Source organism: Dryobates pubescens, chromosome 12 (genome assembly GCF_014839835.1).
Source record: "Dryobates pubescens isolate bDryPub1 chromosome 12, bDryPub1.pri, whole genome shotgun sequence".
Lineage (NCBI taxonomy): Eukaryota > Metazoa > Chordata > Aves > Piciformes > Picidae > Dryobates > Dryobates pubescens.
Genome location: NC_071623.1, coordinates 7,391,804 through 7,409,226, shown reverse-complemented (window position 1 = coordinate 7,409,226; position 17,423 = coordinate 7,391,804). Strand labels below are relative to the sequence as shown.

The following is a 17,423-nucleotide window of genomic DNA, read 5'->3' as shown; positions in this document are numbered from 1 at the left end:
CTAAAGGTTCAGTGCATTCAGCAGCCATAAAGGTTTGCTGCTTATTTATCTTTTAAGTTGACTTTCAAAAAAATAACACCCTAGAGCTCATCAAAATATACATTTTTTTTTCTCCCCCCTCCCCATTTGCTTTTAAATTAATAATAGAAAAAGAGGAAAAAAAAAACCAAACCAAAACCAAACATTTAAAGAATTCACAATCAATAGCATGACTAAGGTTCAGGATCATCTACAGCATATAATTTAAAAGGTTCAAGATGACAAATAGATGCAGCAAGTGGCAGGCCTATATATGCTCCATGCAGCATGTACATGTAGGAAGAGTTATCAAATCATCTTCCTGGTCAGGTGTTGGTTTGTTTCTTCCAAATAGTGTAGAATACCCATCTGGAGGGAAAAACAACGAGCAGTTAAGGAAAACAAGAAAAAGGAGTAAAAGCAGAGTTTGTAACAGACAACTGATTTTAAGATAGCTCTTTTCACTCTAGACTGCAAATCTGATGACTTGGGAGTAGCTCAGAGATTCATACAAGGGTTCAGGCTGGAAGGGGCTTTAAAGCTCATCTAGTTTGAGCAAGGGGCTGAATGTGAGTGGAGCATTGGGAGTGTTCTTTTCCACTCCTAAACATGAGCACAGTGCAGACAATGGAGTGAAGTCCAGCTGGCAGCAGGTCACCAGTCGTGTTCCTCAGGATTAGGACCACTTCTGTTTAGCAGCGGTCTGTGATCTTGATGAGGAGTTAGAGTGCACCATTAGTAAATCTGTAGATGACACCAAATCAGGGGGGGAGTGTTGATCTGTTTGAGAGTAGGGAGGCTCTGCAGAGAGGCTTAGATTGCATCAATGGGCTGAGGTCAATGGGATGAGCTCCAACAAGGCCAAGTGCCAGGTCCTGCACTTGGGGCACAACAGTGTGAAGTGAAAAAAGCATTTCCTAACATCCTAACATTCACTCTTGAAGTGAAAAAAACATTTCCTAACCTCCCCTGGTGCATCTTGAGGCCATTCCCTCTTGTTCTATCACTAATTACCTGTGAGAAGAGACCAGTACCACACGTTGTCCTATTTGCTGGCCACTTTTAACAGATTCTTGAACAGAGAGCTCAGACTGGATTTTGAATGGGTAAAAAAGTGATTCCTAATGGTCATTATTAGTTAGTGAAAAAATATTCACAGCTTGCATCAGGTTGGAAGGGACCCTCAGAAGTCATCTTGTCCACCCGTCCTGCAGTGAGCAAGGGGACCACCAACTAGAGCAGGCTGCCCAGGGCCACATCAAGTCTGGTCTTGAACATCTCCGTGGACAGGGCTTCAACCACATCCCTAGGCAGCCTGTTCCAGTATTTCACCACTCTCATTGTAAAGAACTTGTTCCTTAAGTCCAGCCTAAATCTGCCATGGTCCAGTTTCAAACCATTGCCCCTGGGACTACCACTACAAGCCCTCAAATTGCTCTTCCTGTCACTTCCATTCCAAGTGGAGGGGTACACACACTTCTCAGCAACATCCCATACCTAAAAATCCAGAATTTCTGCACTTTTCTGGGTTGCAGGCAAATTACACATGGAGCTGGAAGTTTCAGCCTCAAGCCAGCAGCTCAGGCAGGGCATTTTAATCTGATGTTGTGCTGGCTGTATTTGCTTTGAGTGCTTACCACTCTTGTGTGATCTGCCAGGAAATGTTTCTGCAGGGTAATGGCTGCTGTAGCTGTGTCTTTCTTGACAGATGAGATCTTTAAAGGATCTTCTTGTTCATGCTATGTTAAGTGTGGGGAAGCTGCCACAGCCTTTCCTCTGCTCTGTGTGTTCACTTTGCTTCCCTCCTGTCTCTAATCTCGATAGCGTTCTGGGCCCCTCACTGACTAACAAAGACCTCCTGCTTCTAACTGCTGTCAGCTCACCACTCAATCTCAGATTGAATCTTAACATTTTCAAGACAAAAAAGAGAAGACATGAAGGTATTTGCCCTTGTAGCTTGGAGTGTCAGAGACAGTAGTTATTTATGCCTTCACAGCTGTCAGGCCTTAATGCAATATGCATGTGCTTTAAAATATGCATCTTCAGAAGGCCCACTGAATACTCTCTGCATTGTGTGTTTTGAACTGAGCAGAAGGCTTCTAAATTAATTGAGTTGCAAATTTTACTTCATTGCCTTGAGAAACATTTCCAGTAAGCTAACAAACTCCAAACTACAGCAGTGGCTTCAAACTAGAGGAGATTTCGATTGGATGTTAGGAACAAGTTCTGCACCATGATGGTAATGGAACACTGGAATGGGTTGCCCAGGGAGATCATTGGGGCCCCATAGAACTATTAGGACAGGCATTTCATTTCCTCATGTTACCAAGAGTTCAGTTTTAGTTTAATGAGTAATTTGGCCACTGGATATCTTTCAGTGAGACTGGCCTCCATTATGTCCTTAAAAGCCATCCCTGTCACCCAAAAATCGTAGAATTGATAGGGCTGGAAGGGACCTCAAGGATCATCCAGTTCCAACCCCCCTGGCCATGGGCAGGGACACCTCACACTACAGCAGGTTGCTCACAGCCACATCCAGCCTGGCTGCAGAAACCTCCAGGGATGAGGCTTCCACCACCTCCTTGGGCAACAACTTCTTCCTAACACCCAAGCTGAATCTACCCATTTCTAGTTTTGTTCCTTTTCCCCTATTCCTATCACTCCCTGACACCCGCAAAAGTCCCTCCTCAGCTTTCCTGTAGCCCCCTTCAGCTACTGGAAGGCCACAAGAAGGTCTCCTCAGAGCCTTCTCTTCTCCAGACTGAACAGCCACAACTCCTTCGGTTTCCCATCCCTGGAGATACTCAAGGTGAGGCTCAACAGGACTCTGGGCAGCCTGATCTGGTGGAGGATGTCCCTGCTGAGCACAGAGGAGGTTGGACTGAATGACCTTTGGAGGTCCCTTCCAGCCCAGGCCACTCCATGATTCTGTGTTGAAAGAAAGAACTTGCCAAAACTCCCAGGCAGCATTACCCCCATCCTACATCACACAAACAGTGCCTATGGAAACACTCAAAAAACGTGATTGAAAACACAGCCTGGTCTTGTAAGGTGCTGATCATTTTCACCAGCTGTGAATTTATGGCATTTAACAATAATAACTCCTGCAATAACCTTCAAAATGAAACTGCAGAACTTCATTTACTATGAGGAAAAAAAAAAAAAGAGAGAACCATAAATAGTGCTTAAGTTAGAATTGCCTCCTTGTACTTGAGCTCATTACCTCCAAGCAGCCTAGGCTTGCTTGATTTATTAACACAACATTCTTCACTCTTTTTTCCCCCCACCCCTCAGTCTTTAAGGATACAATTCCATGTAGGAGGGAACACAAACAGTTTCTTTTGAGAACTCCACAGGACAATAAAGCCTGCTAAGCTGTTCTTCATACAGAGTCAAGGCATCCGTCAGATTGATACAGTTTCCCTGCAAGAGACAAAAACAAATGGGAGAAGTCCCAGTTAGGATCACACAGAGGAACAAGCAGAACTGCAGATAAATCTATAAAAACACAATGGCTTAGGATAAAAACACACAATGGCTTAGGTTGGGAGGGACCTTAGAGATCATCTACTCCAATCTCCCTGTCGTGGGCAGGGACACCTCTCTACTAGACTCAGCTGCTCAAGGCCTCAACCAACCTGGCCCTGAACATTGCTGGGTAACACTGTGAAGTAATTTCTGGAGCACACCACTGTCACAGAGGAAGTTTCATAGGATGAAACCTCCCTGCTCATTCTGCCCTGTACTCAGCACTGGTTAGGCCACACCTTGAGTCCTGTGTCCAGTTCTGGGCTCCTCGATTCAAGAAAGATGTTGAGCTGCTGGAAGGCGTCCAGAGAAGGGCAACAAAGCTGGGGAGGGGTCTGGAACACAGCCCTGTAAGGAGAGGCTGAGGGAGCTGGGGGTGTTTATCCTGGAGAAGAGGAAGCTCAGGGGAGACCTGAAGGGAGGCTGTAGCCAGGTGGGGTTTGGTCTCTTCTCCCAAGCAACCAGCACCAGAACAAGAGGACACAGTCTCAAGCTGTGACAGGGGAGGTTTAGACTCAAGGTGAGGAGAAAGTTCTTACCAGGAAGAATAACTGGCCACTGGAATGTGCTGCCCAGGGAGGTGGTAGAGTCCCTGTCGATGTTCATAAAAGGATTGGCTGTGGCACTTGGAGCCATGGTTTAGTTGTCAGGAGGTGTTGGGTATTAGGTAATAGGTTGGACTTGATGTTCTCTGAGGTCTTTTCCAACCTGGTTCATTCTATGATTGACATTAATGCAAGGCTCCTGCAGCAATTCAGAACTTGAACCATGCTGTTCACAGGTTCACAGGATGTTAGGGGTTGGAAGGGACCTCTGGAGATCATCCACTCCAAGCCCCCATGCCAGAGCAGGACGATAGAATCCAGCACAGGTTGCACAGGAACACATCCAGGCAGGGCTGGAAAGTCTCCAGAGAAGGAGACTGTTCCTAGTATTTAATATTTCCAGGGCAGATACTGAACAGCTTGTCTGCATGCTGCCTACAGGAAGCAATAATGTGAGTATCTTTCCCAGAAAGGGTTGGATCAGCTCTCCTCTCATTAGCAGCAGCAACCATTACATTAGAGCTTCAAGTTAAAACCAGACCACTATGTGTTCTTTACCTGTAACATCCACTCAGTAACTGCTCTCTTCAGGGCTGCTTAAGTATACTAGCACTGATTTTTAAAACAGATTTTCAGAGTGGTTTAAGTTGGAAGGGATCTTCAAGATCACCTAGTTTCAAACCCCTGCCACAGGCAGGAAAACTTTTCAGCACACCAGGTTGCTCAAGGCCTCAGCCAGCCTGGCCTTGAACATCTCCAGGGAAAGGGGCATCTGGCACCTCCCTGGGCAACCTGTTCCAGTGTCTCACCACCCTCACTGGAAAGAATGCCTTCCTAATCTCCAGTCTAAACCTGCCCTCCTCAAGCTCCAGTACATTCCCTCTTGCTCCTACCACAACAAGCCCTTGAGATCAGGTCCAACCATCAGCCCTACTCTGTCAAGATCACCACTAAACCAGGGCCCCAAGCACCACATCCAAACCACCTTTAAACACATTCAGGCTTGGGGACTCCACCACCTCCCTGGGCAGCATTCCAATGCCTGACCACTCTTGCTGGGAAAATGTTAGGAAAAATGTTCAGCCTAAACCTCCCCTGGTGCAGCTTGAGGCCACTCCTTTCTGGTCTATCACTATGTACCTGTGAGAAAAGACCAGCATCAGCCTCCCCACAAGGTCCTTTCAGGTAGTTGTAGAGGGTGCTATGGTCTCCCCTCAGCCTCCTCTTCCTCACACTAAGCAGTCCCAGTTCCCTCAGCTGCTCCTCATTCTCCAGGCCCTTCCCCAGCTTAGTTGCTCTTCTCTGCACTCTGCGCAGCCCCTCGGTGTCCTTCTTGTATTGAGGTGCCCCAAACTGAGCACAACACTCGAGGTGTGGCCTCACCAGAGCTGAGTACCAGGGGACAATCCCCTCCCTGCTCCTTCTGCTCACACCATTGCTGATCCCAGCCAGGATGCCATGGGCTTTCTTGGCCCCCTGGGCACACTGCTGGCTCCTCTTCAGCTGCTTGTCCATTAGAACCCCCAGGTCCCTTTTTGCTGTAGTTTACATCAATTTTATAAATGCTATTTATCAACAATTGTCCTATCACAGGGCACAACTGAGCAGAGCCTGTCCCCTCCCTCTTGACCCCCAGGCCTCAGATATTTATAAACATTGATTAAATGCCCCCTCAGTCTCCTCTTCTGCAGACTTATATGTCCCAATCACATTTGGATTGGGGCAGCATAAAACAGGAGGGACTTGTAAAAAAAGGGAAGAGATGAACCCAAATTGAGCCCCAACAGCACAAAGGCCAACAATGAACAGACTACTGTAGCACTTGTTTAGTAACCTGCTATTATCCAGGGGACACTAGCAGCCACCCTTTACCAAACATATCATTTTGTTTTGACAGCAGATGGAATGCAAAAGCAAACTAAAAACCAACCTGTGTGCAATTTAAGACAGAAATAGAAAACACTGCTAGGTAATTTCTGGAGCACACCACTGTCACAGAGGAAGTTTCATAGGATGAAACCTCCCTGCTCATTCTGCCCTGTACTCAGCACTGGTTAGGCCACACCTTGAGTCCTGTGTCCAGTTCTGGGCTCCTTGATTCAAGAAAGATGTTGAGCTGCTGGAAGGCGTCCAGAGAAGGGCCATGAGGATGAGCAGAGGGCTGGAGCTGCTCTGCTACAGAGACAGACTGAGAGTTGGGGCTGTTCAGTCTGGAGAAGAGAAGGCTCTGAGGAGACCTAATGGTGGCCTTCCAGTATCTGAAGGGGGCTACAAGGAAGCTAGGGAGGGACTTTGTAGAGTGTCAAGGAGTGATAGGACTGGGGGGAAAGGAACAAAACTAGAAATGGGTAGATTCAGATTGGATGTGAGGAAGAAGTTGTTCCCCAGGAGGGTGGTGAGACACTGGCACAGGTTGCCCAGGGAGGTGGTGGAAGCCTCATCCCTGGAGGCTTTTGCAGCCAGGCTGGATGTAGCTGTGAGCAACCTGCTGTAGTGTGAGGTGTCCCTGGCCATGGCAGGGGGGTTGGAACTGGCTGATCCTTGAGGTCCCTTCCAGCCCTATCAATTCTACGATTTTTGGGTGATAGGGATGGCTTTTAAGGACATAATGGAGGCCAATCTCACTGAAAGTATATCCAGTGGCCAAATTACTCATTAAACTAAAACTGAACTCTTGGTAAGATGAGGAAATGAAATGTCTGTCCTTTCAAGTCTCCTAAACTGCCAAGAAATCACACAGGCTCACACAGAGGCTGTTCTGCATCCGTTCTTCCAGCCTCCTTTCAACACTGAAGGAAGAAACCTGCTCCCCTCTTTGGAAGTGCTAATTAGAAAACCCACACAGTGGCCAAAAAAAGGAGTGTAACTATGGAGCAACATCCCAGTGGTCTGGACATTTAGAGGGCAGGGCCCCTCTGTATTAGAGAGCAGCCAGGAAGTGGAAGCTTGCTGAAGGGCTGCCTGTGCCTGTGGGAAACATCTGAGCTCTTGCCCCAGTGGTTAGTGCTGTTTGCCAGAACCCAAACCTGTGAGTGGTCCAAGACAGCTTCTGCCATGCCTGGGCTGAAATGACCCAGACTATGAAGAAGCAAATTCCTGGTGAGAGGTATTTTTAAAGGTTCCACTTCATAAACAGGATGACAGTGACAGCCTGCTCAACCTCAACAGAAAACAAAAACAATGGACAACCAAAAAGCCAAACACTTTTCTCAGCTTCAAGTAATTCCCAGACACAAAGGGACAACCTCACAACCAGTAGCCTCCACATCTTACAGAGTATGGTCTCACAGCTGTTGGGACAAGCCTTACATGCTGTTGGGAAGGTCCAAGTTGGTGATGGTCAGAAAATAAAGCCACCCCACATCACATTAGTATCTGCAAGTACACTGAAGTTGAACAAATTGTGATACAAAAGGGCAAAATAAAAATCCCTTGGGCAATCTAAAAATCATACTGGCCTTTAGAAGGTCCAAGAGCATAAAAACCACTTAACCTCTTCAGGAACTAGTCACTGGGAAAGTCCAATAGTGATAAAGCCACAGTGTGGGATGTGTCAAGTTCTTACAGCATAGAATCCTAGCATCATAGAATTTTTAGGGTTGGAAGGGGTAAGACTGCTCAGAGCCACATCCAACCTGGCCTTAAAAAGCTCCAGGGATGAAGCTTCCACCACATCCCTGGGCAACCTGTGCCAGTGTCTCACCACCCTTGTGGGGAACAACTTCTTCCTAACATCCAAGCTGAATCTACCCATTTCTAGTTCTCTTCCATTCCCCCCAGTCCCTGACACCCTCAAAAGTCCCTCCCCAGCTTTCTTGTAGGGCCCCTTAAGATACTGGAAGGCCACAATTAGGTCTCCTTGGAGCCTTCTCCAGACCGAACAGCCCCAACTCCCTCAGTCTGTCCTCATAGCAGAGCAGCTCCAGCCCTCTGCTCATGCTCGTGGCCCTTCTCTAGACACCTTCCAGCACCTCCAGATCTTTCCTGTAATAGGGGCTCCAGAAATGGATGCAGTACTCCATGTGGGGTCTCACCAGAGAGGAGTAGAGGGGGAGAATCACCTCCTTGACCTGATGGCTATCATCATTCACACTCACATCTCTCCCTGTGATAGCTAGGAACCTAATAAGTAGGTGTTTGCCTTGCAGAAAGCAACTCCAAGCACCTCTCAGACGCAGACCCACATTGCATCACTAAACACTTCCAAGCAGCAGCTTCAGAAAGAGGAAGAACACAAATACAGGAAGCCATACGATCCTTAAGCATCAGAGTAGTGGAGTTATATTCAACAGTAAGTTTTTACAGAATCACAGGTTGGAAAAGAGCCTCAGGATCACCAAGTCCAACCATTAACCCTACTCTGCAAGGGTCACCCCTAAACCAGAGCCCCAAGCACCACTTCCAAACCACCTTTAAACACATCCAGGCTTGGGTACTCCACTACCTGCCTGGGCAGCCTCTGCCGATGCCTGACCACTCTTGCTGGGAAAAGTGTTTTCCTAATGTCCAGTCTAAACCTACTCAGTCACAGCTTGAGGCCATTCCCTCTTGTTCTGTCACTAATTAGCTGTGAGAAGAGACCAGCACCAGCCTCTCCACAAGGTCCTTTCAGGTAGTTGTAGACAGGAATGAGGTCTCCCTTTTCAAACAAGTCTCAAGTGTTAAACTTGGAGAGGGCTGCAAGTTGAGCTATAGAGCCCTTGACCTGCACAGCTCCCTTTGTAGGCTGAAAGCCTCTCAGTATGGAAGAGGCAGCTGAAAAACCAAGGACATGAAAAGCAAGACTGCTACCCATACAAGTCAGTTTCTGTTCTGTGATGACCATTTGGGATTGCACAGAGCAAGTATGGAAGCATTCCATGCCCCTGTCAATAAGCACTGACTTAAAACAGCAGAGAGAGAGATCCATAAACCACCCTTTCTATCTTCCCAGAGCTGAAACAAACAGAAGATCCCCTCCTTCATCCTAAAATTGGCCAATTACGTTCATGCATCCCCTAGGAATATAAATAAAGACTCTGCAAAACCTCTGACAAGCAGAATCTCTCTCCGGGCTAAGCAACCGCTAGGCAATGGTGGCTAGCGGGCGCCACCTGGCGGTCAAAGGAGATCCTGCAGCAGCACTTTGAGACTGCTCAGAGCATTACCATGAGGCGATCGTCAAGGTTTGATAAAGGCAGTCTGTCAAAACATAATTCTCTGTAGGATCTCAGGTAAATTATTTGAGTTAGACAGCTCCAGACTGCCTGCTGACAGTTTCTGAATCGAGGGGAACATTTTCCAGGAGGGGTGGGGCTCAATGATCTCTGGACGTCCATTTTAACCCTAATGTTCTGAAAACTCCAACAGAGCTCAGTGAAGAGGTGATAAGCATGAACATGAGGCAATGATATCCTGGGGTGGATTAGAAAGGGTGTGATTAGCTGGTTGAGAAAGGTTCTCCTCCCCCTCTACTCTGCCTTGGTGAGGCTGCACCTGGAATATTGTGTCCGGTTCTGGGCCCCTCACCTCAAGCAGAGCCTCAGGGAACTGCTTGCTGGAGTCCTTCACAGAGTCACAATGACATGAGGGCATGGAACATCTCCCTGCTGAAGAGAGGCTGAGGGAACTGGGCCTCTTTAGCTTGGAGCAGAGGAGCCTGAGGGGTGACCTCATTCAAGTTGATAAAGATGCAAAGAGCAGTGTCAGGAGGATGGAGCCAGGCTCTGCTCAGTGGGTGCAAGCTGGAGCAGAGGAGGTTCCATGTGAACATCATGAAAAAAAACCTTTCCCTGTGAGGGTGCCAGAGCCCTGGAGCAGGCTGCTCAGAGAGGGTGGGGAGTCTCCTTCTCAGGAGACATGCCAAAGCCACCTGGATGCATTTCTGTGTGACCTCCTATAGGTGCTCTTGTTCTGGTGCTCTGGTCAAGGTCCCTTCCAACCCCTAACATTCTGTGATTCTGAAAAACCACACATCTGCTTATACATCACATCTGTTCTGCTTGTTCAGCTAAAAACAGCTTGCAGCTAAAAACATTCTGAAGCATGTCTAGCTGACGCTTGAAACCATGCTTTTTAAGTCAAAGACTATGAATGGCACTAAAACAACAAGAAAGAGGTCAGTTTGCAACACAGAAAACCCTAACCAGTTGTTGAAAGCAAAGAATCAGCCTGCTAGTTGATTTTTCTCAGCTGCTTTAGAGTTAGTCTCCTTCATTGCTCCTCGGTTTAAGAGGGACACTGAGATACTTGAACATGTCCAGAGAAGGGCAAGAAGGCTGGGAAGGGGTCTGGAGCACACCCTTGTAAGGAGCAACTGAGGGAGCTGGAGGTGTTTAGCCTGGAGAAGGAGGCTCACAGGAGACCTTATTGCAGCCAGGTGGGGGTTGGTCTCTTCTCCCAGGCAACCAGCACCAGAACAAGAGGACACAGTCTCAAGCTGTGCAGGGGGGAGTTTAGGCTGGAGGTGAGGAGAAAGTTCTTCCCAGAAAGAGTAATTGGCCATTGGAATGTGCTGCCCAGGGAGGTGGTGGAGTCACCATCCCTGGAGGTGTTCAAGAAAGGCTTGGATGTGGCACTTGGAGCCATGGTTTAGTTGTCAGGAGGTGTTAGGTGTCAGATAATAGGTTGGACTTGATGATCTCTGAGGTCTTTTCCAGCCTGGCTGATTCTATGATTCTTTTTAACCTGAAAAATGCTAATTGCAGTACATATACAACACTTGACTCTTATTTTTTAAGCCAAACACCATACCTGTGTGAAGTATTTTCCATCCTGCTTCAGGACTTTCATTGAGAGGTCAAGAATCAAGCGCAGAAATTCCCATGTAGAATCTGCAGGGAGAAAGCTTTCATTTCAAACCAGAACAGCACATGACTGCCTCGGTCCCTAGTATGTATTCAACACACCTACTACTTAGAGGGGACCTATCCTATACCTTTTAAAGGTAAAAGAAAAGCCAACAAGAAAAAAAATAGAACCCCACACAACCCATACCCAGTGGCAATAACAGAAATCTCTCTTGTTTTCTTTCCCCCACTAAAATTTTCCTCTCTCTAATTCCCAAGAAGTTAGAGTGGATAAAATTTTACTGCAGTATGAGCTCCAAATACTTTCTCAACTACATCTGTCAGAGGGCAGAAGGGCTCTGCAGAGGGACCTCGACTGACTGGACAGATGGGCAGAGTCCAACGGGATGGCCTGCATTAGGAATAGTGTGGCCAGGAGGAGCAGGGAAGTCATTGTGCCCCTGTTCTCTGCAGTGGTTAGGCCACACCTTGAGTCCTGTGTCCAGTTCTGGGCTCCTCAGTTTAAGAAGGACATTGAGACACTTGAACGTGTCCAGAGAAGGGCAACAAGGCTGGGGAGAGGCCTTGAGCACAGCCCTGTGAGGAGAGGCTGAGGGAGCTGGGGTTGCTTAGCCTGGAGAACAGGAGGCTCAGGGGAGACCTCATTGCCCTCTACAACTCCCTGAAGGAGGTTGTAGCCAGGTAGGGGTTGGTCTCTTCTCTCAAGCAACCAGCACCAGAACAAGAGGACACAGTCTCAAGCTGTGCCAGGGCAAGTTTAGGCTCAAGGTGTGAGGAGAAAGTTCTTCACCGAGAGAGTCATTCGTCATTGGAATGTGCTGCCCAGGGAGGTGGTGGAGTCACCATCCCTGGAGGTGTTCAAGAGGGAATTGGATCACAGTATCACCAAGGTTGGAAGAGATCTTGAGGATCATTGAGTCCAACCTGGCTCCACAGACCTCATGACTAGACCATGGCACTGAGTGCCACGTCCAATCTCCTTTTGTTGCAAACTGCTAACTATCATGCATCAGAGGAGGCAGAATCATCCCAAATAAACTCCTATTGAGGAAAAAACACGTAAGAGATTAACCTTCTTCTGGAGACGTGGAGATTGGAACAGCTGTCAGATCATTGATGACATAATCAAACATCCTCCCTTCTTTGGCATACCTCTTCAGTACAGGAATACAGTCTTCAATGAGAACCTGTAAGAATGAAATTCTTGAGCTAGTCCTCAAAATGCTCTAAAACTGACTCTGAATCATAAGAGTGATTTTGGCTGAGAAAAAACCCTCCAAGATTACCAAGTCCAACCATTGATCTACCACCTCACATGGCCTTCTGTCATTGCCCGAGTGCTGTGATGGTTACAAGGGTGTTTAGGGGACTGGAAACTGCCTGGTGAGGAGAGGCTGAGGGACCTGAGGCTTTTTGGTCTGGAAAGGAGAAGACTTAGAAGGGATTTAATAAATGTTTATAAATATCTGAGGGCTAGGGGTCAGGAGGAAGGGGACAGGCTCTGCTCACTTGCTCCCTGTGATAGGACAAGGATCAATAGATGTAAGCTGCAGCACAGGAGGTTCCACATCAATGCAACGGGGAACAACTTTACTGTGAGACTGAGAAGTGACCTCATTCATGTTGATAAAGATGTAAAGGAAGGAGCCAGGCCCTCCTCAGGGATGTCCAATGACAGGACAAGGGGCACTGGGTGCAAGCTGGAGCAGAGGAGGTGCCATGTGAACAGAAGGAAAAACTTTTTCCCTGTGAGGGTGCCAGAGCCCTGGAGCAGGCTGCCCAGAGAGGTTGTGGAGTCTCCTTCTCTAGAGACTTTCAAGACCTGTCTGGATGTGTTCCTCTGTGACCTGAGCTAGATTGTATGGTCCTGCTCTGGCAGAGGGGTTGGACCTGATAATCTCTTTGGGTCCCTTCCAACCCCTGACATTCTGTGATGCATCTAAGCTTCTGGAGGTTTGTTATTTTGGGTGGAGTTTTTTGATTAAGAAGTGAAGCCTAAGAGTTTAAAAATGGCAGGGAGGGGTAAAAAAACCCCAAGAACAATTATAGTGACCTGCATGGAACAGGGAAAAGTCAATGACCAGAGTAATTTATCAGGACCAAGATTAGCCCCTCTCACCTTGAGCCCTGTGTCCAGTTCTGGGCTCCTCAGTTTATGAAGGACATTAAGGCACTTGAATGTGTCCAGAGAAGGGCAACAAGGCTAGTGAGAGGTCTGGAGCACAGCCCTGTGAGGAGAGGCTGAGGGAGCTGGGGTTGCTTAGCCTGTAGAAGAGAAGGCTCAGGGGAGACCACCTTGCTGTCTACAACTACCTGAAGGGAGGTTGTAGCCAGGTGGGGGTTGGTCTCTTCTCCCAGGCAACCAGCACCAGAACAGGAGAACACAGTCTCAAGCTGTGCCAGGGGAGGGTTAAGCTGGAGGCGAGGAGAAAGTTCTTCCCAGAAAGAGTTCTGCCCAGGGAGGTGGTGGAGTCCCTGGAGGTGTTCAAGAAAGGCTTGGATGGGGCACTTGAAGGCATAATTTAGTTGTCAAGAGGTGTTAGGTAATAGGTTGGACTTGATGATCTCTGAGGTCTTTTCCAACCTGGCTGATTCTATGCTGGTGCCCTTCTTTTACAATTCATTGTCCAGCTTTGGACTTCAATACAGGCATAGCTGGTACTTCAGCTTTGGGAGCTTTGAATATTTGTCCTAAGAAACAGTCAAACTAGCCAGACAAAGCTTTTAAGGAACATAAAAAGGGGTTTGAAAAGGGATAGTTAAAAGCATTTTGCCACTAATTTACTCTCCCAAAACAAATCCCACTGCCAGCTAATCAAATACAGAAGCCTCATTAAGATAAAAAACTCCAACATCTTTTCCAAACTGAAGAAAAAAAAAAATCAGAAGACTTGCCAGAAACTTGGCCATGGCATTCTTCCAGGCTAGGTATAACATTTCAAATGCTGCTTTTCATGTAAGAGAAAAGAAATCCCTTACCTGATAGCATTCTCCTTTCAGATTGTCCAAGACATCTCCACAGGTTTTCCGCATGTATTTTTTACACCCGTCGATCACCATCTGGTCGATGTTGGAAGCTGGTTAAGGCATTCTACAGGCCAGGAAAGCACACCCAGCTAACACCTTCTGTTTCTTCTTCAGAAAGGGAAAAAAAAAACCTCTATTCCTTCAAAAAGAACAATTCTGCTTCCTCAGAAGTTCTCATCGAGGTGACGTTCACAAAGGAACGGTGAGAGGTTGAAAGGTGTCCACAGAAGAGCCACAAGGATGAGCAGAGAGCTGGAGATCCTCTGAGGACAGACTGAGGGAGTTGGGGTTGTTTGGGCTGGAGAAGAGAAGGCTCTGAGGTGACCTTATTGTGGCCTTCCAGTATCTGAAGTAGACCTACAAGAAAGCTGGGGAGGGACCTTTGAGGGTGTCAGGGAGTGATAGGACTGGGGAGAATGGAACAAAACTAGAAATGGGTAGATTCAGATTGGATGTGAGGAAGAAGTTGTTCCCCAGGAGGGTGGTGAGACACTGGCACAGGTTGCCCGGGGAGGTGGTGGAAGCCTCATCCTTGGAGGTCTTTGCAGCCAGGCTGGATGTGGCTGTGAGCAACCTGCTGTGGTGTGAGGTGTCCCTGGCCATGGCAGGGGGGTTGGAACTGGATGATCCTTGAAGTCCCTTCCAACCCTAACAGTTCTATGTGTACCTCAGTATAGGGAAGGTTGGCTGTTGCAGTATGTACTCACTTCTGGATTGCTAGAGAATTAAAAAGTGCTTATTTTTGCTTTCAGTCAGTGCTTCTGGTACCTGAGGCTCCCATTATTGTGAAATGTGAACACTAGCATGATGTATCCAAAAAATCCCATAAAGCTAAATTAAGACACTAACCTGCATGTCAAAGACTATTGCCCATGGAGGTGGGGTTGGAGTAGATGATCTGAGGCCCCTTCCAACCTAAGCCATTCTATGATTCTATTTCTAGTAGCAAGGGGAATCTAAACCCTCATATGACCAGCACTTCAGATGGCTGACTGCTTTACATTTCAACATTCTGTAGTTCAAGTAGTTTAGAAACTTGATCTGTTAATCAGTATTTTTAAAACAGAACAAGAGTTGGTCATTCTTGTGCCCTGTGACAGGACAAGGGACAATGGATAGGAACTCCAGTACAGGAGGTTCCACCTCGACATGAGGAGGAACTTCTTCACTGTGAAGGTCACAGAGCACTGGAACAGGCTGCCCAGAGAGGTTGTGGAGTCTCCTTCTCTGGAGACTTTCCAGTCCTGTCTGGATGTGTTTCTGTGTGGCCTGTGCTGGATTCCATGGTCCTGCTCTGGCAGGGGGGTTGGACTTGATCATCTCCAAAAGTCTTTTCCAACCCCTGACATCCTGTCATTTTCTCACCAACACCATCACTGGAAGTGTTTAAAAAGAGATTGTATGAGGCACATGGTTTAGTTGATTAGATGGTGTTGGGTGATAGGTTAGGCTCCATGATCTCAAAGATCTTTTCCAGCCTGGTTAATTCTGTATTCTGTAACACAATCCACTAAGTCTTGACTTCAAGACTACATCTTTTGGGTTTTATGCTTTTCTTCAGAAAATGAAAACTACCCAAGAAAGTAGAACTTAAACTGCAGACTTGATGGACCTGTCTTGTATTAGCAGTGGAGACAGTCTTATGACAGAAGTGTTCCTTTGTTGCTACTCCAGAGCTCTAGTATGGACTAGGAACTTGAAAGTGTATGCTACATGATGATGTGCCAATAGATAGTCACCGGGTCTCTCTTGGCTGACATAAAAATGTCATTTTAGCCCTCATATTCCCCCACAAATGAGAATGTGACAGTTCCTTGTGCTCAAGGCAAAGGCACTAGCAGAAAACACAAGATGAAAAAAAGCTGAAAGGAAAAGTCAGTCATTTGTCAAAGGATATCTCTACCATAGTAACCATCTTTGGCTTCAGTTTGACTATCTCATACAGTATACCTCCATCACCACCTCCGAGGATGAGCACTTCTTTCCCAGAGTAGTCTTCCTTCCCACTGCCCATTATGGCTTGAGTGTATGCCAGGTCACTCTCTGCCAGATCTGAAAGGAAGGAAGAGTTGGACAGAAACATTGCAATTCAGTTCTTAACTGGTATTAACTTGATAGTAATCCAAAAGCTGATAAAATACAGACCCAAGCAAGAGCATCTGCAGAAACAGCCTAGCTCTCAGAGACAGGCTAGCTAACAGGAAGCTGGGCAGTTACCAAAGCTATGAGGATCAGAGCCTCCTCAGAATCCCACAAAGGGTTTCTTAGTTCTCAATGCAAACCCAGCAATGGTTACCTCAGCATTAGCAAGTACTGCATGCCAAGAGCACCAGAACTGTTAGTACCCAGGACAGGATGTCCATACTTGGGAGCAGATGTTGGTCAGTTAGAGGGTAGAAGGGTTCTGCAGAGGGACCTCGACTGACTGGACAGGGTCCAATGGGATGGCATTCAACAAGTCCAAGTGCCAGGTGCTGCACTTTGGCCACAGCAACCCCATGCAGAGCTACAGGCTGGGGTCAGAGTGGCTGGAGAGCTCCCAAACAGAGAGGGACCTGGGGGTGCTGATCGACAGCCACCTAAACATGAGCCAGCAGTGTGCCCAGGTGGCCAAGAAGGCCAATGGCATCCTGGCCTGCATTAGGAATAGTGTGGCCAGCGGGAGCAGGGAGGTCATTGTGCCCCTGTACTCTGCATTGGTTAGGCTGCACCTTGAGTTCTGTGTCCAGTTCTGGGCCCCCCAGTTTAAGAAGGACATTGAGACACTTGAATGTGTTGTTTAGCCTGAAGAAGAGGAGGCTCAGGGGATTTCTCTCTGCAACCACCTGAAGGGAGGTTGGAAGAAGGGGGGAGCAGCTCTGCTCCTCGGTGACAAGTGACAGGACCAGAGGAAATGGTTCAAGCTGCAGCAGGATGGATGTTAGGAAATATTTCCTCAGTGAAAGATTTGTCAAACATTGTAATGTTCTGCCCAGGGCAGTGCTGGAGTCACCATCCCTGGGGGTGTTCAAGCAGTGTGTGGAGCTGGCACTTAGGGACATGGTTTAGTGTTGACCCTTCAGTGCTGGGTCAAGGGTTGGACTGGATGAGCTTGGTGATCTCTTCCAACTGGATGTTTTCTGTGACCTCCTAACACCTGCCTGGCAATCTGCTTCAGTGGATAGTTACAAAATGACACAAAGCAGTACTTTAAAAATCCCCCAGAAGCCAAGTAAGTAATAGCATACTTCCCTTTATATGAAGCTAATTGTGACAACACTCAAAATCTCATCTTCAGATGAAGCTCTGATGAAAATTTCTGGCTAGGAGCATAGAATACCTCATTTGGGGATTTTCAAATACAATCCTAACTGAATTAGAAAGTACCTTGCTAACAAATTCAGTAACAATTTTCAGCTGCCACTTACACTGAAGCTTTCTGCAACTAGAGGGACTATGAGATATTTCTAGAGATTTCAGGAAGCCACAGTCAAATGCCTCAATTACTCTGCCATTAGACTGAGATTAGGAATTCAAG

The 17,423-nt window shown here is 47.2% G+C and overlaps 1 protein-coding gene across 1 annotated transcript in view; it reads right to left on the bottom strand.

The window, feature by feature from the left end:
• Positions 1–213: 213 nt before the first annotated feature.
• SMS (spermine synthase) overlaps positions 214–17,423 on the bottom strand; it is a 52,482-nt gene continuing 35,272 nt past the window's right edge. Inside the window, exons 6-11 of the mRNA XM_054166005.1 lie at positions 15,804–15,958; positions 13,859–13,948; positions 11,952–12,066; positions 10,824–10,903; positions 3,326–3,441; positions 214–387 (exon numbers count right to left, since the gene is read on the bottom strand). Coding sequence (XP_054021980.1) covers positions 345–387; positions 3,326–3,441; positions 10,824–10,903; positions 11,952–12,066; positions 13,859–13,948; positions 15,804–15,958 — 599 coding nt within the window. The 3' untranslated portion in view covers positions 214–344. The remainder of the gene's footprint in view (positions 388–3,325; positions 3,442–10,823; positions 10,904–11,951; positions 12,067–13,858; positions 13,949–15,803; positions 15,959–17,423) is intronic.